This window comes from Lipotes vexillifer, unplaced genomic scaffold (genome assembly GCF_000442215.2).
Source record: "Lipotes vexillifer unplaced genomic scaffold, Lipotes_vexillifer_v1.1 scaffold113, whole genome shotgun sequence".
NCBI lineage: Eukaryota > Metazoa > Chordata > Mammalia > Artiodactyla > Lipotidae > Lipotes > Lipotes vexillifer.
The window spans coordinates 750,824-777,734 of NW_006792514.1; the positions used below are offsets into that span (position 1 = coordinate 750,824).

The 26,911-nt window shown below is 38.7% G+C and overlaps 1 protein-coding gene across 1 annotated transcript in view; it reads left to right on the plus strand.

Annotated features, from left to right (window-relative positions):
• Window positions 1–276: 276 nt before the first annotated feature.
• Window positions 277–26,911, plus strand: part of PGAP1 (post-GPI attachment to proteins inositol deacylase 1) — a 73,474-nt gene continuing 46,839 nt past the window's right edge. The window contains exons 1-3 of the mRNA XM_007465703.1: window positions 277–555; window positions 13,798–13,951; window positions 16,638–16,813. Of these exons, the coding sequence (XP_007465765.1) occupies window positions 409–555; window positions 13,798–13,951; window positions 16,638–16,813 (477 nt within the window). The 5' untranslated portion in view covers window positions 277–408. The remainder of the gene's footprint in view (window positions 556–13,797; window positions 13,952–16,637; window positions 16,814–26,911) is intronic.

The window sequence follows — 26,911 nt, forward strand, 5'->3', positions numbered from 1 at the left end:
TTGCAGGACCCCGCGCTCCGCCCATCCCTCGCTAGTACCGCCCCGCCCCCCACTTCTTCTTTCCCTCCGGCCAGCCTCTCATTGCCCTTCCCTCCCCTTTCTCCTTTTCCTTTTCCTCGCGCCCTTCCCCCCTCTCCCCTCACCCTCCAACCCAGCCCACTTCGGCTTCTCCCTTCTCGGCCCTCTCATTCGCGCTCCCACAGCAAACGCCGCCTACCTCTCTGCAGGCGGGAGGTGAGCAGAGAGGCTACGCGCAGGCGCACTGCGCGGCGGGCCCGCGGGCTGGCCGGGAGCCCACGCAGGCGCGCGGTGCTTGGGCTTAGCTCCCAGGCTGGCAGCCGGGCGTTCTTCGGCTCCCTGAGTCAGGGCTAGGGGTCCCGCGGCGGCGGCGGCGGCGGCGGCGGCACCATGTTCCTCCACTCCGTCAATCTCTGGAACCTGGCGTTTTATGCCCTCATGGTCTTCATGGCGACCCTGGGGCTGTGGGACGTCTTCTTCGGCTTTGAGGAAAACAAGTGTAGTATGAGCTACATGTTTGAGTATCCGGAGTATCAGGTGAGGTTTCGCCCTCCCTTCCCTGGGCGCTCCGAGGCTCGGGCCCCTCCAGCCTGGCCCTCCGTGGGTTTCCCCTGCGTCGGCTCCCCGCGCCTCTCCTGTCCCCTTAGCCCAACCTTGTCCCCGCTTGCTTCGCCCCGGAAAACTCCGCAGCCCCCCGCGGCCCCTTTCTCCTGCCCTTTGTGTCCTCTCTTCACGGTGGGGTGTTTGATAGATGGTTCCCCGAGCATGCTCCCCGCCCCCCTCGAGGTTGCTCCCCTGTTCCTTCGCGGTCCCAAATCCCAAGCACAGGCTCATCAGAAGGGCCGGGCCCAACGCCCCTCATCACCAGAGACTCAGCTCCAGTCCCTCTCCCCAAAGCCAGACCCCATCCTCCCCGCCTCCCGGCCTTAACTGGTGCCCCGGGCACTCCTTTGCTTCCCACGCGCCGAAATTCTTCCCCTCCCGCCCAGGTGTTTGCGCGTCAGCTCTCGCTTTTCTAGAAGGGAACCGAGCTTCTGCAGAGCGTGTACTGGCTACACAGTTCCCAGGGTTGCCTTAGAGACTTAAGGGGTTTACGTCTGAAAGGCTAACCTGATGAGTAAATAAATGGGGAACTAGCGCTGTTCTCTCCTGTGAAGGTTTTGCGGAGCCCTCTTGTGTTGTAGGTCGTGGGTCGGGTCGGTGCGTGTAGCATGCATCCTGTGTTGATGCGTGTCGCCCCTTACCAGTTGCATACAAAATCTATTTCATGGTGTTATTTTTGTTTTCTCAACTGTGTTTGCAATTGAAGAGAGACCCGGCCCTTCTTTCTCATCCTCTCTCCGCCCCCACCTCTTTCGTTCCATTTTGGATATTTTCAGTCACAGTTGCTTTATCAGTTCAGCATAGTAGACGCTAGAATTTCATTCATGACCAGCTGTAAAAAGAGATGGTGACAAATTGCACAACCGTCCAAAGAAATTTCTTCCGAATGATTCTTTTCTTTATAAATGCATCTCCTAATTATGGAATATGTATTGTAATGATAACTCCCTACCTTAGAAGTATGTGTACCATAATACATATTGATACAATGCATTTAAAACCATAGCAGATTTATTCTTTGAGGTGAAGTTTGCAGATCCTGATTGTTTCCGTGTACAGGTCATTATGAAGGAGCATATTATTTGATTATCCTGCTGTTACGTAGATCTGAAAACTACTTAAGGTTTAAATTGCTGAACAGCATCCTTTCCCATGGGCAAAATTCGAATTTAGATTTCATTTGTTTTGAGATCTTTACCTTGGTTTTGCATCAGTGCTTATAAGGAAGTGGAAGCATTTGATATCAGATGCTATTGAAGGAGCACATTTTAACATGTTACAGTTGTCTCTTGATTTCTAAATGAATATGCTGGTTTATGTTTATCAGAGGCCACATATAGTTAAATATATGGGCTTTTAGTTTAGATTTTTAAAAAAACTGAAAATAGAGCCCTTATAATCTCCTTTCATTTTTCTATGGTTTAATAATTAGGAAACTCCCAGTAGATTGAAGTAGGTCATTTTAGTTTTGTACTGCATTGAAGAGTTTGGTTAAAATAAAATCATTTTGGAACAATACAGTACTAATTCCCATTTATTTTTGGATTACCCACAATTATTGAAACTATTTTAATCTTTGCAGTAGTAGAAATCACTTAGTGTTGGGAACAAAGCACATGGACCTCACAGATACATTTCGTGCCTCATAAAATTGACTGGAAAGACACAGAAAATTAGTGTAGCTAATGCAAAAGAGCTATTTGGCTTTTTTGGTGTTGTTAGTAGTCTTATTTAGTTATTTTTGCTGTTTTGAGGTTTTACACTTCTGTTAATAATATGTTAGCACAGTAATATTACAGTGGCAGGAGTTTTTGATACACATTTTCAGTAAATTTTTATTTTTATGATGTAAAAAGTGTTTATTCACTACAGTATTTGTCTTTGACTCTTAGTCTTTTTATTGTGCACACTAGGTTGAGTTATTTTACAAATACAGTTAAAAGCTGCCTACAGAAATGATTCATTTTGAATATAATGTGAGCTTTCTGGATAATTGGGGTCAGCCAATTAAGAACCAATGGTTTGTTAAAAGTGTTCTAAACATATTTTTTATATTGCTTTTAATTATATTTTGTAGTAAGCTCTAATTGTTCACAGGTTGATATTCAGCATATGGGATGTCCTGGTTGTTGGGTTTTCTACTCTTTCTTGATGCTTTACTTCTTTTTTACTGCTCATTTGCAAATTCTTTAGCAGAATTTAGGAGGCACTTGAAAGGTTAGTTGAAACATGCTCAATTTTTTTTCTTTTTTTGCGGTATGTGGGCCTCGCACTGTTGTGGCCTCTCCCGTTGCGGAACACAGGCTCCGGACGCGCAGGCTCAGCGGCCATGGCTCACTGAGCCAGCCGCTCCGCGGCATGTGGGATCCTCCCCGACCGGGGCACGAACCCGTGTCCCCTGCATCGGCAGGCGGACTCTCAACCACCACGCCACCAGGGAAGCCCAAAGCATGCTCAATTTTATTCTCCATTTTAAAAATGAAATGTAGGACAGGAATTTGAAACTCTGAAAAAATTGTTTGAATTTTAAATTGTTTGAGTATCTTTATTAATCCTCTACCTTTAGTTTTCCTAGATTCACTTATTCAGAGTTAATTGACCATCTCACACACCTACCAGGCAAAATACACACTATCCTTTAAAGCTTCTTGCCTTATAATGACAGCAAGGCAGAGCTTGTATTTGGTAGCAAACAGTTTTAGGCAAATTGTAGAATTCGATAAGAAAACATCTGTGTTGTGTTTTTTCATGCAACAGTTTGTTTGGCTCTCTTTAGATATGTGACCTGACAATTGCCCTCTGAAAGGAAATGTTGATATTGGGAAATATGACTCATATATTTTGTTATTAACTGTGATGTTTATTTAGCATAAAATTTATTTAATGACTTCTCTGTGTAGATATATTCTAGATCCTGGGTATGGGTGAGAGGGAATTAGAGATGAATCACACCTTGTGCCTTTAAATTTATGTTTTTAAAATATAATGGGGGAGACAGGAGTGAAATGGGTAAGTAAAATATAATGTGTTAAATGTTATAATTTCACTGTAAGAGAGTGTGTATGAGGCTCTTCACAGAAGAGAGCAGCCGTGTTCGTCTTGGGTAGTCAAAGGCTGTCGAGAAGAGGTTGTGCACTGGGCAGTGGAGGGTATGTATACAGTTCACAAGGTGCAGAAACAAGAAAATGGCAGGAATAAAGAACAGCATTTGTGAGGGTGGGAATACCAGGATACATTCCATAAGTAGTATTTATAGTATGTTATCATTTATATAAAAAGGAGAAATAACCTAAAACAAATTTGCCTGTATTTGTATATATGTAAAATATTGGGATTTCTGGAAGCACAAACATTGCTAACATTGGTTACCTTCTGGGTAAGGAACTGGATGGCTAATGAACTACGGGTAGGAGAGCCTTTTCAGTATATACTCTGTTGAATCTTGAATTTTGGAACATATTAAAAAATTTAAAATGTGGCATGTATAAATTATAAGGAAATAGGTAAGAATAATTAGAGTGAGGTTTTAAAGGACCTCTCTCTTAAGTGTTTAGCATCTGTGTATGCAGTGAGGAAACACATAAGGTGTATGTCTTAACAAGGTTGTTTCTTGACAGCAGTATGGACTATGGATTGTTTAATTTTGGGGGGGGAGGGTTCTCATTTAAAATAATAAATATAAAATAATTTAAAATATATTGGAGTCCTGTTACTATAAATGTGTTTTTTTAAAACCCTTTGACCCTCTTCTGTATCTTTCATCATTATCTTTTTTGTATGCCTACATCTTTTCTGTCCTCAATCTAGTCAATACCCTTCCTGTCTTTTCCTACCACTCACTCCCAACTTGAATTCTGTTGGAAATGCAGCTTTGCCATTGCCTGCAATTCCTAATTTTTATTTTTATTCCACCTCTTTTTTCCACCTTTATACTTTTTTCTACTCCACATTATATGCCTTCATATTTTTATTTTATTTTTTACATCTTTATTGGAGTATAATTGCTTTACAATGGTGTGTTAGTTTCTGCTTTATAACAAAGTGAATCAGTTATACGTATGTCCCCATATCTCTTGCCTCTTGCGTCTCCCTCCCTCCCACCCTCCCTATCCCAACCCTCTAGGTGGTCACAAAGCACCGAGTTGATCTCCCTGTGCTATGCCGCTGCTTCCCACTAGCTATCTATTTGGAAGTGTATATATGTCCATGCCACTCTCTCACTTTGTCACAGCTTACCCTTCCCCCTCCCCGTATCCTCAAGTCCATTCTCTAGTAGGTCTGTGTCTTTATTCCTGTCTTACTGCTTCACGTTCTTCATGACATTTTTTTTTCTTAGATTCCATATATATGTGTAAGCATACGGTATTGGTCTTTCTCTTTCTGACTTATTTCACTCTGCATGACAGACTCTAGGTCCATCCACCTCACTACAAATAACTCAATTTCGTTTCTTTTTATGGCTGAGTAATATTCCATTGTATATATGTGCCACATCTTCTTTATCCATTCATCCGACGATGGGCACTTAGGTTGTCTGCATCTTCTGGTTATTGTAAATAGAGCTGCAATGAACATTTTGGTACATGACTCTTTTTGTTTTTGTTTTGTTTTGTTTTGTTTTTTAACATCTTTATTGGGGTATAATTGCTTTACAATGGTGTGTTAGTTTCTGCTTTATAACAGAGTGAATCAGTTATATTATAGAACCAATTCACATTCCCACCAGCAGTGCAAGAGTGTTCCCTTTTCTCCACACCCTCTCCAGCATTTATTGTTTCTAGATTTTTTGATGATGGCCATTCTGACTGGTGTGAGATGATATCTCATTGTAGTTTTGATTTGCATTTCTCTAATGATTAATGATGTTGAGCATTCTTTCATGTGTTTGTTGGCAGTCTGTATATCTTCTTTGGAGAAATGTCTATTTAGGTCTTCTGCCCATTTTTGGATTGGGTTGTTTATTTTTTTGTTATTGAGCTGCATGAGCTGCAATGGGCACTTAGGTTGTTTGCATCTTCTGGCTATTGTAAATAGAGCTGCAATGAACATTTTGGTACATGACTCTTTTTGAATTATGGTTTTCTCAGGGTATATGCCCAGTAGTGGGATTGCTGGGTCATATGGTAGTTCTATTTGTAGTTTTTTAAGGAACCTCCATACTGTTCTCCATAGTGGCTGTACCAATTCACATTCCCACCAGCAGTGCAAGAGTGTTCCCTTTCTCCACACTCTCTCCAGCATTTACTGCTTCTAGACGTTTTGATGATGGCCATTGTGAGTGGTGTGAGATGATACCTCATTGTAGTTTTGATTTGCATTTCTCTAATGATTAGTGATGCTGAGATCCTTTCATGTGTTTGTTGGCAATCTGTATATCTTCTTTGGAGAAATGTCTATTTAGTCCTTCTGCCCATTTGTGGATTGGGTTGTTTTGTTTTTTTGTTATTGAGCTGCATGAGCTGCTTGTAAATTTTGGAGATTAAACCTTTGTCAGTTGCTTCATTTGCAAATATTCTCTCCCATTCTGAGGGTTGTCTTTTGGTCTTGTTTATGGTTTCCTTTGCTGTGCAAAAGCTTTGAAGTTTCATTAGGTCCCATTTATTTATTTTTGTTTTTATTTCCATTTCTCTAGGAAGTGGGTCAAAAAGGATATTGCTGTGATTTATGTCATAGTGTGTTCTGCCTATGTTTTCCTCCAAGAGTTTGATAGTTTCTGGCATTACATTTAGGTCTTTAATCCATTTTGAGCTTATTTTTGTGTATCGTGTTAGGGAGTGTTCTAATCTCATACTTTTACATGTACCTGTCCAGTTTTCCCAGCACCACTTGTTGAAGAGGCTGTTCTTTCTCCACTGTACATTTGTGCCTCCTTTATCAAAGATAAGGTGACCATATGTGCGTGGGTTTATCTCTGGGCCTTCTATCCTGTTCCATTGATCTATATTTCTGTTTTTGTGCCAGTACCATACTGTCTTAATTACTGTAGCTTTGTAGTATAGTCCGAAGTCAGGGAGCCTGATTCCTCCAGCTCCGTTTTTCGTTCTCAAGATTGCTTTGGTTATTCGGAGTCTTTTATGTTTCCTTACAAACTGTGAAATTTTTTGCTCTAGTTCTGTGAAAAATGCCAGTGGTAGTTTCATAGGGATTGCATTGAATCTGTAGATTGCTTTGGGTAGTAGAGTCATTTTCACAATGTTAATTCTTCCAATCCAAGAACATGGTATATCTCTCCATCTATTTGTATCATCTTTAATTTCTTTCATCAGTGTCTTATAAATTTCTGCATACAGGTCTTTTGTCTCCTTAGGTAGGTTTATTCCTAGATATTTTATTCTTTTTGTTGCAATGGTAAATGGGAGTGTTTTCTTGATTTCACTTTCAGATTTTTCATCATTAGTATATAGGAATGCCAGAGATTTCTGTGCATTAATTTTGTATCCTGCTACTTTACCAAATTCATTGATTAGCTCTAGTAGTTTTCTGGTAGCATCTTTAGGATTCTCTATGTATAGTATCATGTCATCTGCAAACAGTGACAGCTTTACTTCTTCTTTTCCGATTTGGATTCCTTTTATTTCCTTTTCTTCTCTGATTGCTGTGGCTAAAACTTCCAAAACTATGTTGAATAAGAGTGGTGAGAGTGGGCAACCTTGTCTTGTTCCTGACCTTAGTGGAAATGCTTTCAGTTTTTCGCCATTGAGGATGATGTTGGCTGTGGGCTTGTCATATACGGCCTTTATTATATTGAGGAAAGTTCCCTCTACACCTACTTTCTGCAGGGTTTTTATCATAAATGGGTGTTGTGAATTTTGTAAAGCTTTCTCTGCATCTCTTGAGATGACCATATGGTTTTTCTCCTTTAGATAGTTAATATGGTGTATCACATTGATTGATTTGCATATATTGAAGAATCCTTGCATTCCTGGAATAAACCCCACCTGATCATTGTGTATGATCCTCTTAATGTGCTGTTGGATTCTGTTTCCTAGTATTTTGTTGAGGATTTTTGCATCTATGTTCATCAGTGATATTGGCCTGTAGTTTTCTTTCTTTGTGACATCCTTGTCTGGTTTTGGTATCAGGGTGACGGTGGCCTCGTAGAATGAGTTTGGGAGTGTTCCTCCCTCTCCTGTATTTTGGGAGAGTTTGAGAAGGATAGGTGTTAGCTCTTCTCTAAATGTTTGATAGGATTCGCCTGTGAAGCCATCTGGTCCTGGGCTTTTGTTTGTTGGAAGATTTTTAATCACAGTTTCAATTTCAGTGCTTGTGATTGGTCTGTTCATATTTTCTATTTCTTCCTGATTCAGTCTTGGCAGGTTGTGCATTTCTAAGAATTTGTCCATTTCTTCCAGGTTGTCCATTTTATTGGCATAGAGTTGCTTGTAGTAATCCCTCATGATCTTTTGTATTTCTGCAGTGTCCGTTGTTACTGTTCCTTTTTCATTTCTAATTCTATTGATTTGAGTCTTCTCCCTTTTTTTCCTGATGAGTCTGACTAATGGTTTATCAATTTTGTTTATCTTCTCAAAGAACCATCTTTTTGTGTTATTGATCTTTGCTATTGTTTCTTTCATTTCTTTTTCATTTATTTCTGATCTGATCTTTATGATTTCTTTCCTTCTGCTAACTCTGGGGTTTTTTTGTTCTTCTTTCTCTAATTGCTTGAGGTGCAAGGTTAGGTTGTTTATTCGAGATGTTTCCTGCTTCTTAAGGTGGGCTTGTATTGCTATAAACTTCCCTCTTAGAACTGCTTTTGCTGCATCCCATAGGTTTTGGGTCGTTGTCGTCGTGTCTCCATTTGTTTCTAGGTATTTTTTGATTTCCTCTTTGATTTCTTTAGTGATCACTTCATTATTAAGTAGTGTATTGTTTAGCCTCCATGTGTTTGTATTTTTTACAGATCTTTTCCTGTAATTGATACCTAGTCTTATAGCATTGTGGTCAGAAAAGATACTTGAAGCAATTTCAGTTTTCTTAAATTTACCAAGGCTTGCTTTGTGACCCAAGATATGATCTATTCTGGAGAATGTTCCATGAGCACTTGAGAAAAATGTGTATTCTTTTGTTTTTGGATGGAATGTCCTATAAATACCAATTAAGTCCATCTTGTTTAATGTATCATTAAAGCTTGTGTTTCTTTATTTATTTGCATTTTGGATGATCTGTCCATTGGTGAAAGTGGGGTTTTAAAGTCCCCTACTATGAATGTGTTACTGTCGATTTCCCCTTTTATGGCTGTTAGTATTTGCCTTATGTATTGAGGTACTCCTATGTTGGTTGCATAAATATTTACAATTGTTATATCTTCTTCTTGGATCGATCCCTTGATCATTATTTAGTGTTCTTCTTTGTCTTTTCTAATAGTCTTTATTTTAAAGTCTATTTTGTCTGATATGAGAATTGCTACTCCAGCTTTCTTTTGTTTTCCATTTGCATGGAGTATCTTTTTCCATCCCCTCACTTTCAGTCTGTATGTGTCTCTAGGTCTGAAGTGGGTCTCTTGTAGACAGCATATATATGGGTCTTGTTTTTGTATCCATTCAGCCAGTCTGTGTCTTTTGGTGGGAGCATTTAATCCATTTACATTTAAGGTAATTATCGATATGTATGTTCCTATTCCCATTTTTTTAATTGTTTTGCGTTTGTTATTGTAGGTCTTTTCCTTCTCTTGCCTAGAGAAGGTCCTTTAGCATTTGTTGTAAAGCTAGTTTGGTGGTGCTGAACTCTCTCAGCTTTTGCTTGTCTATAAAGGTTTTAATTTCTCCATCAAGTCTGAATGAGATCCTTGCTGGGTAGAGTAATCTTGGTTGTAGGTTTTTCTCCTTCATCACTTTAAATATGTCCTGCCAGTCCCTTCTGGCCTGCACAGTTTCTTCTGAAATATCAGCTGTTAACCTTATGGGGATTCCCTTGTGTGTTATTTGTTGTTTTCCCCTTGCTGCTTTTAATATGTTTTCTTTGTATTTAATTTTTGACTGTTTGATTAATATGTGTCTTAGCGTGTTTCTCCTTGGATTTACCCTGTACAGGACTCTCTGTGCTTCCTGGACTTGATTAACTATTTCCTTTCCCATATTAGGGACGTTTTCAACTATAATCTCTTAAAATATTTTCTCAGTCCCTTTCTTTTTCTCTTCTTCTTTTCAAACCCCTATGATTCGAATGTTGGTGCATTTAATGTTGTCCCAGAGGTCTCTGAGACTGTCCTCAGTTCTTTTCATTCTTTCTTCTTTATTCTGCTCTGCAGTAGTTATTTCCACTATTTTATCTTCCAGGTCACTTGTCTGTTCTTCTGCCTCAGTTATTCTGCTATTGATCCCATATAGAGTATTTTTCATTTCATTTATTGTGTTGTTCATTGTTGCTTGTTTCATCTTTAGTTCTTCTAGGTCCTTGTTACATGTTTCTTGCATTTTCTCTATTCTACTTCCAAGATTTGGATCATCTTTACTATCATTATTCTGAATTTTTTTTCAGGCAGACTGCCTATTTCCTCTTCATTTGTTAGGTCTGATGGGTTTTTATCTTGCTCCTTCATCTGCTGTGTGTTTTCCTGTCTTCTCATTTTGCTTATCTTACTGTGTTTGGGGTCTCCTTCTTGCAGGCTGCAGGTTCATAGTTCCCATTGTTTTTTGTGTCTGTCCCCAGTAGCTTAAGTTGGTTCAGTGGGTTGTGTAGGCTTCCTGGTGGAGGGGACTAGTGCCTGTGTTCTGGTGGATGAGGCTGGATCTTGTCTTTCTGGGGGGCAGGTCCACGTCTGGTGGTGTGTTTTGGGGTGTCTGTGGACTTAGTATGATTTTAGGCAGCCTCTTTGCTAATGGGTGGGGTTGTGTTCCTGTCTTGCTAGTTGTTTGGCATAGGGTGTCCAGCACTGTAGCTTGCTGGTCGTTGAGTGAAGCTGGGTGTTGGTGTTGAGATGGACATCCCTTGGAGATTTTCGCCATTTGATATTACGTGGAGGTGGGAGGTCTCTTGTGGACCAGTGCCCTGAAGTTGGCTCTCCCACCTCAGAGGCACCGCACTGACTCCTGGCTGCAGTACCAGTAGCCTTTCATCCACACGGCTCAGAATAAAAGGGAGAAAAAGTAGAAAGAAAGAGAAAGAGAGAAAGGGTGGAAGGGAGGAAGGAAGGAAGAAGATAAAATAAAATAAAATAAAATACAGTAAGATAAAATAAAATAAAGTGATTAAAATAAAAAATAATTATTTACAAAAAAATTTTTTTAAGAAGTAAAAAAAAAAACTGAAAAAAGTGGATGGATAGAACCCTAGGACAAATGGTGAACGCAAAGCTATACAGACAGAATCTCACACAGAAGCATACACATACACACTCACAAAAAGAGGGAAGGGGAAAAAATAATAAATCTTGCTCTCAAAGTCCACCTCAATTTGGGATGATTCGTTGTCTATTCAGGCATTCCACAGATGCAGGGTACATCAAGTTGATTGTGGAGATATAATCCGCTGCTCCTGAGGCTGCTGGGAGAGATTTCCCTTTCTCTTTTTTGTTCGCACAGTTCCCGGGGCTCAGCTTTGGATTTGGCCCCGCCTCTGCGTGCAGGTCGCTGGAGGGCGTCTGTTCTTCGCTCAGACAGGACGAGGTTAAAGGAGCCGCTGATTCGGGGGCTGTAGCTCACTCAGGCTGGGGGCAGGGAGGGGCACGATGCAGGGCGAGCCTGCGGCAGCAGAGGCTGGCGTGACATTGCAACAGCCTGAGGTGTGCCATGTGTTCTCCCGGGGAAGTTGTCCCTGGATCACGGGACCCTGGCAGTGGCGGGCTGCACAGGCTCCCCGGATGAGGGGTGTGGATAGGGACCTGTGCTCGCACACAGGCTTCTTGGTGGCAGCAGCAGCAGCCTTAATGTCTCATGCCCGTCTCTGAGGTCCGCGCTGTTAGCCACGGCTCGCGACCATCTCTGGAGCTCCTTTAAGCAGCGCTCTCAACCCCCTCTCCTCGCACACCAGGAAACAGAGGGAAGAAAAAGTCCCTTGCCTCTTTGGCAGGTCAAGACTTTTTCCCGGACTCCCTCCCGGCTAGCCGTGGTGCGCTAACCCCTTCAGGCCGTGTTCACGCCGCCAGTCCTCTCCCTGCGCTCAGACCAATGCCCGAGCCTCAGCTGCCAGAGCAGACAAGCCTCTCGGGCTGGTGAGTGCTGGTCGGCACCGATCCTCTGTGCGGGGATCTCTCCGCTTTGCCCTCCGCACTCCTGTTGCTGTGCTCTCCTCCGTGGCTCCGAAGCTCCCCCTCTCTTCCACCTGCCGTCTCCACCCGCGAAGGGCCTTCCTAGTGTGTGGAAACCTTTCCTCCTTCACAGCTCCCTCCCACTGGTGCAGGTCCTGTCCTTATTCTTTTGTCTCTGTTTATTCTTTTTTCTTTTGCCCTACCCAGGTACGTGGGGAGTTTCTTGCCTTTTGGGAGGTCTGAGGTCTCCTGCCAGCGTTCAGTAGGTGTTCTGTAGGAGTTGTTCCACGTGTAGATGTATTTCTGATGTATCTGTGGGGAGGAAGGTGATCTCCGTGTCTCACTCTTCCGCCATCTTCCCCGCCGTCTGATGCCTTCATATTTTTAAATGTACATTGTCTCAACTATGAAATTGCCTTTATAATAGTAGATTATGAAATATATCAAGTAACATTCTTTTGCTTTTTTTTCTGTCTCCAGAGAATTTAATATTTCTTTTTCTATATATTTGATAGTTCCTGTTCTTCTGAGTTAATTTTCAAGTAGTTCAAAACTTTTTTAGTTACTGTCCTAAAAAGAATAGTGATCTAATATGCATGTACTGCTATATCAAATGGTGTACTAAATTGAGAGGAGTTAAGATAACTGTTCCCTTTTTCTCTCATTTTTTTTTTGCTTAATTTGTACCTAAAGAAAAAATATTATATCATTTTTATTTTTGATTATTTACTATGCATAATTAATATTGGGACTAATTTGAGTTGAAGTCCATGTACACATATAAAGCAAATAGTGGGGTTGGTATCTCTGTATTTTGAATATTTGAGGAGATAAAGTAGCTAGTATCTTAAACAATAAGGTCACAATCTCTAAAGGTGTTTTCATGGTGTTATTGGCACAGATTGTTTATGGTACTATCCTGAAAGGAATATTCAGGAATTTGCATGAATGATCAGAATTATGCTTTCTAGAACCGTGATTTTTTTCAGTAGTCATTATCCATTTACAATTTTCAAAAGTCATTCAGTAGTTAAAATTTTTACCAAGCACGTGTACATTACTGCTAGATCATTAAATCTGTTGATGTCTACTTAAATAAAATCTACTGTTCAGTGTAACTGGTTTCATTTTTAACAGTTTCCATCCCTTCGGGGGAAAAAAGGAGAAGAAGAGCTTATACTTTACTCCCACTTTTATAGATGCCTACATTTTGGGGATGACATTAAGACTTCATTTGCATTTTGCTGAAAGAAATGTTATGTGAATTACTGGCTCATTCGGTATACAGTAATATGAATTGCAGAGTAGTTTTAGGCTTGCTGATAAACCATGCACCAACTCCATGAAAACTGAAACAGATGCTAATTCACTGGAATGTTCATGGTGAGAAGAGTGTACATGTCTCAACCAAGACATGGCTGTAAGGTTCAGATTAATTTGTTAAGCACATTGTAGGTCAAGCATATTAAGTTGAGAGGTCAGAAAGCTGCATTATAAAACAAACTTACTTTCCTTTGAATGATGTAACAGCTTGGAGTATATAGTTAGGCCTGAGTGAAAGGAGAGAGACATTACAAAACAGTTTAAAATAGCAAAAAAGAATTCATTTGATAATGGAAAGCTTTTATCATTTCTAAGTATAATTGATAACTGATACTAAATTAAATGCATTTTCAATTATGTTAACATGGAACTTGCTGACATAAACCAGTGTTTTTCTCTTGCCAGTAGCTATTCTGAGTAATTTGTATTTATTAGAATTTCAAGTAGTCCCATTTTATACTTTCTTGAAGACTACATGGTTTAAAGCTCACATAACTCAAGACTGAGTCTTCATATGCGTAAACTAAAAGTAGAACTTGTGCATTAACTGTAGTTTTATCATCAGTAATATTTTTATATTGTACTATTTCAAATTCAGAATTGGGTACGGTGAGACTGAATTGTATTAGTAAAACTGATTAAAGTGAAGTTGCTTTTTTTTTCTATAGAAAATAGAACTTCCAAAGAAACTGGCAAAACGCTATCCTGCATATGAATTATATCTTTATGGAGAAGGATCCTATGCTGAAGAACACAAAGTTCTCCCTTTAACGGGTATTCCTGTTCTCTTTCTTCCTGGTAATGCTGGAAGTTATAAGCAAGGTAAGTCTCAAAAGTAAATCTTGGGCTTCCCTGGTGGCTCAGTGGTTGAGAGTCCGCCTGCCGATGCGGGGGATGCGGGTTCGTGCCCCGGTCCGGGAGGGTCCCACATGCCACGGAGCGGCTAGGCCCGTGAGCCATGGCCGCTGAGCCTGCGCGTCCGGAGCCTGTGCTCCGCAACGGGAGAGGCCACAACAGTGAGAGGCCTGCGTACCGCAAATAAAAAAAAAAGTAAATCTTGAAAGCTGTGAAATTCAATTGAAGAATTTATCAGACATGTACTCTGTGTTAGGTATTATGCTAGGTATACTGGGAGACACAAATATATGACATTTTGTCTGAGAGAAGTACATGTGAGAAGAACACAAAAAAGAATAGCTGCAAGCCACTTTGCAAAGAGTAAGTAGGAGAAGATAAGATGGGGTGGAATGATAAATAGATGATATAGGGATTCAGGAATCAGCAGATGAAAGAGGTTTATGTTAGAAGTGGAGGGTACAGAAAACAGAACCTAAAGCATCGATTAGAGAAGTAAGTCAGTGGTTTATGTTGTTGCTGAACAAGAGAGGAGACTGGTTTCTTTGTTTTGGAGCTATTTAAATTAGATCTAGAATACTGAGGGAAACACAGAAAGGTGGGGGTAGGGAAGTTATGTGTACAGATTCCAAATTGAAATATAGCAGTTATTTTTGGCCTAACAGTCAGGCAATCTAGAAGTAATTTCAGCTAAAACCTGCCCTTTTTTTGTTGTTATTAAATGGTGTATTCTTTTGTATCATGAGAATAGAATTATTTCAATATTTAGTATAATTGCTTACATGTTTATCTATTTAGTTAGCAAATATTTATGGGGTACCTACCATGATCCAGGCAGTATTCTAGATATTAGTATGCCAGTAATATTAAAAGAAAGAAAAATAAACCAGAGTAAGGGATAAAGGATAAACAGGGTCAGGACGTGGCTAGTTTAGATGAAGTGGCCAGGGAAGGCCAGTATGAGGAGATGGCATTTTGAGCGGAGGCTTGATGTAGCAAGGGACTGAGGTACGTGACTATTTGGGGAGGACCCGGAGGCAGGAACGTGCTTGGTGCGTTCAAGGCCACTGAGACTAGAGAAAGTGAAAAGAGATGAGGATGGAAAAGTAGCCACAGGCTATGTCATAAAAGCTGTGGAAGAGACTTAGAATTTTGATCTAAGTGTGATGGGAAACTGTTGGAGGGTTTGGGTAGGAAATGATATACTCTGATTTTTTAATTTAATCATTGTGCTTGAAATATAACACATATACCGAGAAATGCATAGAATATGGCTATTAGGTTTAAAATGATTATAAAGTGAGTACCTATGGAACCAAAACCCAAGTCAAGAAGTAGAAGGTTGCCAGCACCCTGGAAGTCTCCTGTGTGCCCCTTCCTGATTAAAACTCCCTCCCTTCCTAACTTTAAGGTAGTCATTTTCTTGACTTTCTTTATAGTTTTAGCATGTAAGTATGCATCGCTAATATAGTCTACTTGTTTGGAGCTATTTTTAAACGTCGCACTATAAATATAATCACTCAGTATGCATTGTTCTGTGTCTGGCTTCTTCCACTTAACATCGGGTTTTTGTTTTTTTATCTAGTAAAAATAACTTTTACTGTTTTTATTATCATCTTAGATTTTTTTTAAATTGAAGTATATTTGATTTATAATGTTGTGTTAGTTTCAGTTGTACAGCAAAGTGATTCAGTCCTATATGTATATATATATGCACGCATATGTATATTAGTGCTTTCTAGGAATTAGGAGAAGAGGAATGAGGAGTAACTGCTAATGAGTACAGGGTTTTCTTTCTGGGGTGATTAAAAAAATGTCTAAAGTTAGATTGCAGAAATGGTTGACTATACAAAATATCATTGAATTGTACACTTTACACAATGAGTTGTATCGTACATGAGTTATATATGTTAAAAAAAAAAAGGAGTGCCAAACAGCTATTTTGTTTGCTAAACCCAAAACCTAGAGAGTACAAATGCAGGAAATGGGAATTGCATTTGAAATTAAGAGACCAGCAACTTAAAAAAAAGTTTTATATATATGTAGACTACTTTATCAAAACCTAAAACAGTGGAAGCAGAGAGACCATTTAGGAAACTGTTAGAGTAGTGCAGGCAAGAGATGATGGTGCTTGGATTAGGAAGGCGGTGGTGGAAATGGTGAGAAGCCTTGATTGGGGATATATTTAGAAGGTAGAGCATGACAAGATTTACTAATGATTGGATGTCGTGTGTAAGAAAAAGAGACAAATTATGCATGAGTATTTACACCACTGTGATGAGCTGTAATGAGCAGACGTTTCTTGTAGGAATTTTCTCAATCTTAATATCCTGAAGTGTGACAAAATTCTTATTTCTTATTCTTCAAGGAATCCTTCCTTCCCTTTTAGCTATTGTTGCCCCTACTGAAGGGGAAGCAGGTAGAGAATGAATGAACCATTCACGTTATACTTAACTTAAAAAAATTTACAGGACAAGACCCACAATTGGTAAGTTGGTTTGTTTTTCTAAATTGCTATTGTTAAGGATGTCACCCTGAAACAGGTTGTATTCAGAACGTGGGATAAAGTTATTTGTTAAGAGACTTTGAAGCAAGAATAGATGAAACTTTAAAAATTTTTGTTTAATGTGCACTTCACCTTTTTCCTCTGCAGTTCGTTCTGTCGGCTCCATTGCACTTAGAAAAGCTGAAGACATTGACTTCAAGTACCACTTTGACTTCTTTAGTGTGAATTTCAATGAAGAACTGGTGGCACTATATGGTGGAAGTCTTCAGAAGCAGACCAAGTTTGTGCATGAATGCATTAAAACAATTCTCAAGCTCTATAAGGTACGAGATAATCATACAAATCAATAGTGATCAACCTATTGGGTTTTTTTTTTTTTTTTGGTTAAAGGGACTCAGCATATTTTAAATTATTTATTTGTTTGTATAGAAGTTGAAGCAAAGGTGGCACAAAGGGTTTTTTGTGTGGGACTCTGTCGTTTTGAACTCAGTGGTGGGTTTTGAAGTTCAAATCCAATTTACAAGAAATCTTTCTTGTGAATTTTGGAAAAAAAATTTTTTTTACTTTATGTATAAATTAGGAGTGCAGTGCATTTCCTAAAGCCATTAGTATGGATTTCTGCTTCTAGTTTTGGCTAAATAACTGGTACTAGAGTAGACTACTTCCATATGTAAACAACTATAAAACTCGCCAAGGTATCTGAAGCACATGTTTTCAGGTGTTGGACAACCAAGTGGTAAAGGACTGTGACCACTGAAAGAGGGGAAACATGTGAGGTGAGCTCCGTGAGTGCCCAGCTTTCTGCCTGAAAGCATTTTCCAGACCATGGGGTAAATTTTTAGAGGTCAAGAACAGCAAATTGATATCACTAAGCTGAAGAAGGCAGAGATTGGAATTTGGGACTACTGAAATGGCTAGATTTGTGGTCAGGTAGGAGAAAGAAGAGAATTAGGCAGAGACGGGAGCTCTAGAAATTTGAGTCTTTCAGTCTTTGAGTGCTATGCTACGTATGCACAGGGCAAGAGGCTACAAGGCAGTAGCATACCAAGGAGGAAGTGGTGGGGTATGTCTGCTTCAGGCGCAAGGAATAAGGGGCAATACGTGTCCCTAGAGAAATTTAAAAGAGCAGTACAACAGACTCAAATTCATCTGTGCCAGCAATTCTAAACAGCGTCAGGGATAATTCTACTACCTACTAGGATAAGTCATTTCCTCCCTTGGTATACCATTGTGCAAGTCCTGGCAAAAACAGCTCATGGGGAATTGTGGGTTGAATTGAGATTTGAGAGGCCACTTGGTGCCCAGGAGTTCTGACCAGCTAGTTAGAAAGACTTATCTGAACATTGGGCATTCATTTGAGACCCAAGGAAAGACACGATTTAGGAATAGAGCTTTCACATACATAACTGGAACCCCAGAAGAAGAAGAGCGAGAAGTATAAGAGGAAAAAATATTCAAAGAACTTGGGCGTCCCTGGTGGCACAGTGGTTGAGAGTCTGCCTGCCAATGCAGGGGACACGGGTTCGAGCCCTGGTCCGGGAAGATCCCACATACCACGGAGCAAGTAGGCCCGTGAGCCATAACTACTGAGCCTGTGTGTCTGGAGCCTGTGCTCCGCAACAAGAGAGGCCGTGACAGTGAGAGGCCCGCGCACCGCGATGAAGAGTGGCCCCCGCTTGCCGCAACTAGAGAAAGCCCTTGCACAGAAACGAAGACCCAACACAGCCAAAAATAAATAAATAAATAAATAAATAAATAAATTTATTTAAAAAGAAAGATAATATTCAAAGAACTAAAGGCCCCAAATTTACAATTCTGATTAAAATTTTCAACTGACAGATCCAGAAGGTCAATGAATGTCAAGCAGGATAAACACAGAATCACACCCAAGTTTATCCTAGTCAAATTGTTCAAAACCAAAGTAAAGAGAAAATCTTAAAAGCAGCCAGAGAAAAAAAGACTCTTTACCTACAGGTAAAACAATAAAAATTTTCGCTGGTCTCCATGAGAAATAATGAAAGCCCAAAACAATAGAACAGCATCTTAAAGGTTTGTGGAGGATGATGGGGTGGGAAGGGACTCTCAACTTAAAACTGTATATCTAGCAAAAATGAGGGCAAAATGAAGACATCGTCAGAGTAACAAAAACTGGCAGTTTTGTGATTAGTAGAAGGAAAGAGGGAAATAAACAATGCCCGTTAGGTGAACGGCACCGTAATAATTGCTACAGACAAGATTCATCATGGGTGCTAAAATCAGTAGGTGAAAGTTTGAGGAGGAAAAGGATATTCACATGGTTTCACAGTATCTTTTCTAAAATATTTATTACCTACAAAGGGAAAGAACTTCACAATAAGAAACCTGGTAGACATCATCTTAACCAAGATTGACATTACCAGTAATAAGACATATTGATATCATGAATCTCCTGACATGACGCACCATAGTTTCTGTGGCATTATTGTCAAAAATGCATAACCTCATTCGAATCACAGGAAAACTTCAGACAAACCGAAATCGAGAGACATGCTATGAAATAACTAACCAGTACTCTTCAAAAGCATCAAGGTCATAAAAAATGAGGAAAGACTGAAGAACTGTCACGGATTAGAGGAGACTAAGGAGAAATAACAATAAATGCAAGGTGGGATGCTGGATGGAACCCTGAAATAGAAAAAGTACATTAGTGGGAAAACTGGTAAAACTTAGATTAGGTCTGCAGTCAATTCTGTTGCTGCACCAATGTTAATTTCTTGATTTTGATAATTGTAGTATGGTTATATTAAATGTTAACATTGCGGGAAACTGGGTGAGAGGTATATGGGAACTCTGTGCTATTTTTCCAACTTTTCTCTAATTGGTTCATAATTAAAAGGTTAAAAAGTTTATTTTCAGTAATGAATTCCTTATGAGGTTTATAATTTATTTAGAAGGAAAATATATACTAATGGTGAAAAGGATGGGAAGAGGAGTAAATAGAATTATTCCACTGCAGTAAGAAGTATAATATTAATTCTGGTAGATAAGTTAAGGCTGTGTATTGTAATTTCTAGAGTAACAACAACAAAAAAGCAAATGTAGCTAAAGAGCAAATGGAGGAGAAATACAGGTATACCTCAGAGATATTGTGGGTTCGGTTCCATACTGCTGTAATAAAGCAGATAAGACCTAAATATAAGGCCAGACACTATAAAACTCTTAGAGGAAAACATAGGAAGAACACTCTTTGACATAAATCACAGTAAGATCCTTCTTGACCCACCTTCTAGAGAAATGGAAATTTTAAAAATGAACAAATGGGACTTAATGAAACTTAAAAGCTTTTGCACAGCAAAGGAAACTATAAACAAGACAAAAAGACAACCCTCAGAATGGGAGAAGATATTTGTAAACAAAGCGACTGACAAAGGATTAATCTCCAAAATATACAAGCAGCTCATGCAGCTCAATATCAAAAAACAAACAACCCAATCCAAAAATGGGCAGAAGATCTAAATAGACATTTCTCCAAAGAAGATATACAGATTGCCCACAAACACATGAAGTGATCTCAGTATCACTAATCATTAGAGAAATGCAAATCAAAACTACAATGAGGTATCATCTCACACTGGTCAGAATGGCCATCATCAAAAAATCTACAAACAATAAATGCTGGAGAGGGTGTGGAGAAAAGGGAACCCTCTTGCACTGTTGGTGGGAATGTAAATTGATACAGCCACTATGGAGAACAGTGTGGAGTTTCCTTAAAAAACTAAAAATAGAACTACCATACGACCCAGCAATCCCACTACTGGGCGTATACCCTGAGAAAACCATAATTCAAAAAGAGTCATGTACCACAATGTTCACTGCAGCACTATTTACAATAGCCAGGACATGGAAGCAACCTAAGTGTCCATCGACAGATGAATGGATAAAGAAGATGTGGCACATATATACAATGGAATATTACTCAGCCATAAAAAGAAACGAAATTGAGTCATTTGTAGTGAGGTGGATGGGCCTAGAGTCTGTCATACAGAGTGAACTAAGTCAGAAAGAAAAACAAATACCGTATGCTAACACATATATATGGAATCTAAAAAAAAGAAAAAGGTTCTGAAGAACCTTGGGGCAGGACAGAAATAAGGGCGCAGATGTAGAGAATGGACTTGAGGACACAGGGAGGGGGAAGGGTAAGCTGGGACGAAGTGAGAGAGTAGCGTTGACATATATACACTACCAAGTGTAAAATAGATAGCTAGTGGGAAGCAGCTGCATAGCACAGGGAGATCAGCTCAGTGCTTTGTGACCACCTAGAGGGCTGGGATAGGGAGGGTGGGAGGGAGACACAAGAGGGAGGGGATATGGGGCTATATGTATACATATAGCTGATTCACTTTGTTATACAGCAGAAACTAACACACCATTGTAAAGCAATTATACTCTAATAAAGATGTTAAAAAAAAGATGTCACAGTAAAGCAAGTCTCATGAATCTTTGGTTTCCCATTGCATATAAAACTTACGTTTACACTATACCATAGTCTATTAAGTGTGCAATAGCATTATGTCTAAAAAAATGTACATACCTGAATTTTAAAGTATTGCTAAAAAATGCTGACCATCATTTGAGCCTTCATCAAGTTGTAGTAGTAACATTAGAGATCACGGATCACACAGCTCACCGTAACAAATAAAATAATAATGGAAAAGTTGGAAATATTGTGAGAATTACCAAAAATGTGACATAGAGACAAAGTGAGCAAATACTGTTAGAAAATGGCACCGATAGATTGCTCAGTGCAGAGTTGCCACAAACCTTTGATTTGTAAAAAATGCAGTATCAGTGAGGTACAATAAAGTGAAGCACAGTACAATGAGGTGTGCCTGTATTCAATCTGAAAGGAGGAAAGAACAGGAAGACAGATGAGACAAACAGAAGACAGATGGCACAGTGATAGAATTCAATGCAACTGTATCAGTAATCACACTAATTGTAGATGGATTAAACACTCCAATTAAAAGAAAGATCTTGTCAGACTGGACCAAAAAAGCAAGACCCACCCAACTATATGCTAATCTGGATACTAGAAAGCAAAAGCCACTTTAAATGTCAAGATCCTAATAGGTTAAAATTAAAGAATGGAAAAAATATGCATAGAAACACAGATCGTATGAAAGCTGGCACGGCTATCTTAGTGTAGATTCTAGGACAAATGATGTTACAGGGATAAAGAGGGACATTTCATGATAATAAGAGTCATCTCATCAACAAGGCAAAAGAATCTGAAGTGAGTGTGCACCTAATAACAGCTTCCAAATTCATGAAGCAGAATCTAACGAACTAAAGGGAAAAATAGGTAAATCCACATTTAGAGTTGACAATTTCAACAATCCTCTCTCAGTAATTGAGGAAATAACTAGAAAATCAGTAAAGTATAGAAGATTTGAACACTGTTAACCAGCTTAACCTGTTGACATTTATAGAACACACCCAACAACTGTACAAACTGTGTTCTTTTTAAATGCACATGGAACATCTACTAAGGTATGCCATATGCTAAGCCGTAAAACAAGTCTCAATTTCAGAGGATTGAAATCATACAGAGTTTATTTTATGAATATAGCAGAATTAAATTAGAAATCAACAAGAAAAAGATATCTGGAAAATCCTCAAATATTTGGAAATGACTTCTAGATAACTCAGAGGTCAAACAGAAAATCACAGGTAAAATTTGAAAGTGTTTTGAATTGAATTAAAATGAAAACACATCATCAGAATTTGTAAGATTAAAGTAGTAGTTAGAAGAAATATAGTTTTAAATGCTTTTATTAGGGACTTCCCTAGTGGCGTAGTCGTTAAGAATCTGCCTGCCAGTGCAGGGGACATGGGTTCAATCCCTGGTCCGGGAAGATCCCACATGCTGTGGAGCAACTAAGCCTGTGTGCCACAACTACTGAGCCTGTGCTCTAGAGCCTGCGAGCCACAACTCCTGAGCCCACATGCCTAGAGCCTGTGCTCCGCAACAAGAAAAGCCACTGCAATGAGAAGCCCGCCCACCGTAACAAAGAGTAACCCCCGCTTGCTACAACTAGAGGAAGCCCGCGCACAGCAGTGAAGACCCAACACAGCCAAAAACAAATAAATAAAATTATAAAAATAAATAAATAAGTGCTTTTATTAGAAAAGAACAAGCTTTAAAAGCAATCATCTAACCTTCCAACTTAAGAAGCTAGAGAAAGGAACAAAGTAAACTCAAAGTAAGTAGAAATAAAGTAACGATAAAGATGAGAATGGAAATCAGCTAAGTAGAAAACAGTCAAACAGTGGAGAAAAATTGATACCAATGGCTGATTCTTTGAAAAGATGTGTAAAATCGATAAACCCATAGACTTATTAAGAAAAGAAAGGAGGGGACACAAATTAACAATATCAAGAATAAAAGAGAGGACATCTCTACAGCGCCTACAGATACTAAGAAGCTATTAAAGGAATGTTAGGAAAGATTTTATGTCAATAAATTTGACAACTCAGATGAAATGCACAAATCCCTTGAAACATAAATTACAAAACAGGTACAAGAAGAAACAATGTCTGACTAGCTCTGTATCTGTTTAGAATTTTTTTGAATTTGTAATTAAAAATCTTACTGCCAAGAAAAACCTAGAGCTAAATGACTTCAGTGGCGAATTCTTTCAAACATTTAAAGAGGAAATAATACCCATCTTACACAAACTCAGAAAATAAGAAGACAACAACACTTCATTTAAGAAACCAGTAAACCCTGACTGTCAAAATCAGACAATGAGTGACAGTTGTTTGAAAAGAAAATTAAGACCTCATATCCCTCATAAACATAGATATAAAATTCTAAACCAAAACAAAAAAGAAAACAACAAAAAAAGGGACTTCCCTGGTGGGGAAGTGGTTAAGACTCTGCCTTCCAATGTAGGGGGCGCGGATTCACTCCCTGGTTGGGGAACTAAGATCCCATATGCCGCACAGTATGGCCCAAAAATTTTTTTTGGAATTCTAAACAAAAAATTAGGCTATCAAATCCAGCAGTATTTTAAAGTATAATACATTATAACGAAGTAGGATTTATCCCAAGAATGCAAAGTTGTTTAATATTCAAGAATCAATCAATGTAATTCATTATAGGATCATCTAAATAGATGAAGAAAACTCATTTGACTACATTCAGCACCCATTCATAATTTAAGGAAAAAGAACATAAAACTCAGCACAGTAGGAATGGAAGCAAACTTCCTCAAGCTGAGGAATTGCGAGTATCATGCATATGCATAGTATTATGGGAGGAAACAAGCTGTATTAAGTTAAGGACCATTTATGTATCGATTTTGCTGGATAAGATAAATACAATGTGATCATAAAATGAGATTTCCATAAATGTTATTCACAATAAATAATCAAACATCTTTAATGTTGTATACAGACGGTTTTTTCCTTCCTTCATTTTTCAGTTTCTCTCTCCTCCCACCATCCCTATTCAACATTGTACAGAAGTCCTAGCTAGTGCAATAAGGCCAGAAAGGAAATAAAATTAATAAAGATTAAAAAGGAAGAATTAAAACTATCTGTAATCACAGATGACATAAGTATACAGAAACATTTAAAGGAATTTACAGAAAATTTTTAGAATCCGTAAGTGAATTTAACAAAGTCTCAGGTAAATGGTCAATATTCAAAAGTCAATGGACAAAAAAAAAAAAAAAAAAAAAAAGTCAATGGGCAAATGGAAGGTGAAATTTTGAAATGCATTTACAGTAGTATACAGGATAAATTCTTACGGATAAATTTAATGAAAGATGTGCAAGATCTGTTCACTGAAAACTGCAAACCTTGCTGATAGAAATTAAAGAAATCCAAAATAAATTAACAGACCAGCTTTATGGATTAGAAGAGTCAAGATTAAGATGTAAATTCTCCCTAAACAGACCAGTAGATTTAATGCAATACAAATCAAATACCGGCAGTTGTTTTTTTAAAAAACTGATGAGCTTATGTGGAAAGAATCAAAAAGACCAGTCTTGAAAAAGAACAAAGTTGGAGGACATGCACTGCCTGATTCAAGACTTACCTATAAAGCTACAGTAATCCAGGCATTGGTATTCCTGTGTATCCTGAAAATGAAATTTAGGCATCATGATTCTTTGCATAAGCCAGCATTTTAAAATTACTTCAACAGCAAGTATTTTTTAGCTTAAATCTACACTGATTATAGAATGAAACAAGCCATAGGATGAAACAGGACTTTTTAATGTATCTGGTATTTATTGGATAAGATAAATAAGATGTGATTACAAAATGAGAATTATTTCCATAAATGACTTTCACAATAAACAATCATGTCTTTAATGTTATATACTAGGTAGTTTGTTTTCCTTCTCTATTTTTTGTTGTCATGTTTTCTCTAACAAATACTAAATTTATAATAAAACAAACTTTCTTTAAATTGAGGCTTTTAGAGAGTAATATTTCTATTACAAGCAAGTACAGTAGGGGTTAGAGACAACTGAATCTTGTTGAATGGATACGGTTTGGGTGTGGGAAAGTGAGAGGACATTTTAGGTAGAGAAAACCACATTCATTCATCATATGAGTCTGCATGCAAATATAAGAATGAATAAAACAGAAGTCCAAGCCCTCATGAACCTTATGTTCTAATAGGGAGAGGCAGACAGTAAACATCATAAATAAGAAAAATACATACTATCTTATATGGTGAAAAATGCCAGGAAGAAAAATAAAACAGGAAAAGGAGATAGGGAGTTGAGGGTAGAAGACTGCAATTATAAATAAGGGTACCCAGTGAAGACCTCCAGACAGTTTAATACAAATTAAGGACATGAGGGAGTAGCCCATTTAGATATCTGGGGAAAGTACTCTAGGCAGAGGAAACAAATATATGAGGCAAACACATGTGAACTGTATTTGAAGAAAAACAAGGAATCTGGTATGACTGGAACAGACAGTGAGTTAGTAGAAGGAGAGTTTGGGGTGGGGGGTTGGGAGGAGGCAGATTATAGAGCCTTGTAGGAATTTTAAGAATTTTGCCTTTTATTTTAAATGATATGGAAAGCCACTGAAGAGGTTTTTGAACAAAAGGATGACATGTTCTCTTTTAGGTTTTAAAAGTGTCATTCGTTATGCTCTTGAGCATAAACTGAAGGGATGTAAAGGTAGAAGCAGAGAGACCAGTTAGGAAGCTGTTGCAGTAATTCAGACAAATAATTGTGATTTGGATCAAGTTGATAGCAGTGGAGGTGATAAGAAATGGTCAGATTCGTGTAAATCTTAAAGGCAACAGGATTTGCTGGCACATCAGGTATGGAGGGGTAATGTGAGAGAAAAGAGTGAAGGACCCAAACTAGAAAAACTAAAAGGATTGAATTATCATTAACCAGGATGGGGGGAAATGTAGGAGGAACAGATTTGAAGGGTATTAAGAGTTCAGTTCTAGACAGGTTCGATTTAAGGTACATACTAGACATCCCAAGTGTAGCTAGCATGCAATTGGAATTTAAGGTTAGAGTTGAGGAGAGGTCCCGTCTGGAGATAATAACTTGAAGGTTGACAGCATTTGATAGAGCCATGAGATCACTAATGGATTCAAGATGTGAAAGAAGAGATCTAAGGACTGAGATCTGAGTCACACCAGTATTAAGAGATGAGGGGAGATAAGAAGGAACCAGAAAGAGACTAAAAAGGAGCAGTCAGTGAGGTAACGGGAGAACCAGAAGAGTATCTTGTCAAGAAAACCAAGCAAAGCATTTCAAAGAGGAAGAAGTGATCATCTATGTCAAATGCCATTGATAGGTCAAGAAAGAGGAGGATTGAGAACTGATCATTAGATTCCTTGGTGACCAGATAAGAGCAGTTTTTAAAAAGTGTTGGGGAGAAGCCTGATCAGAGTGGGTTTAAGGGTGTATGAGAAATTGGAGACAGCGAGTACTGTGTAGACAACTGTTTTTGAAGAGTTGTACTGTAAAGAGGTATATAGAGAAAGATGTGGTCACTAAGGAAAAGTAGAAGCAAAAAGAGAGTTGTTTCTATTTTTTAAGGGAGAGTAACAGTATATTTATATACTAGTGAGAATGATCTAGTAGAGAGGGAGAAACAGTGATGCAAGAAGAAAGTGAGAAGAATTGCCAGAGTGATGTTATTGTACTTGAGAAGGCCAAAGGGAATAGGTTTCAGAGCACATATGTAGGGTTTGGCTTTTGCTATGATCAGATATGTATTGGGGATCACCAAAACCATGTTCTCCAGGAGGACTCACAGGACTCAGCATATAGTTGTACTCATGGTTATGATTGATTACCGTGAAAGCAAAATCAGCAAAGGGAAAAGGTACATGGGGTGAAGTCCAGAGAAACCAGGTGCAAGCTTCCCAGTGTTCTCTTGCAGGAAAG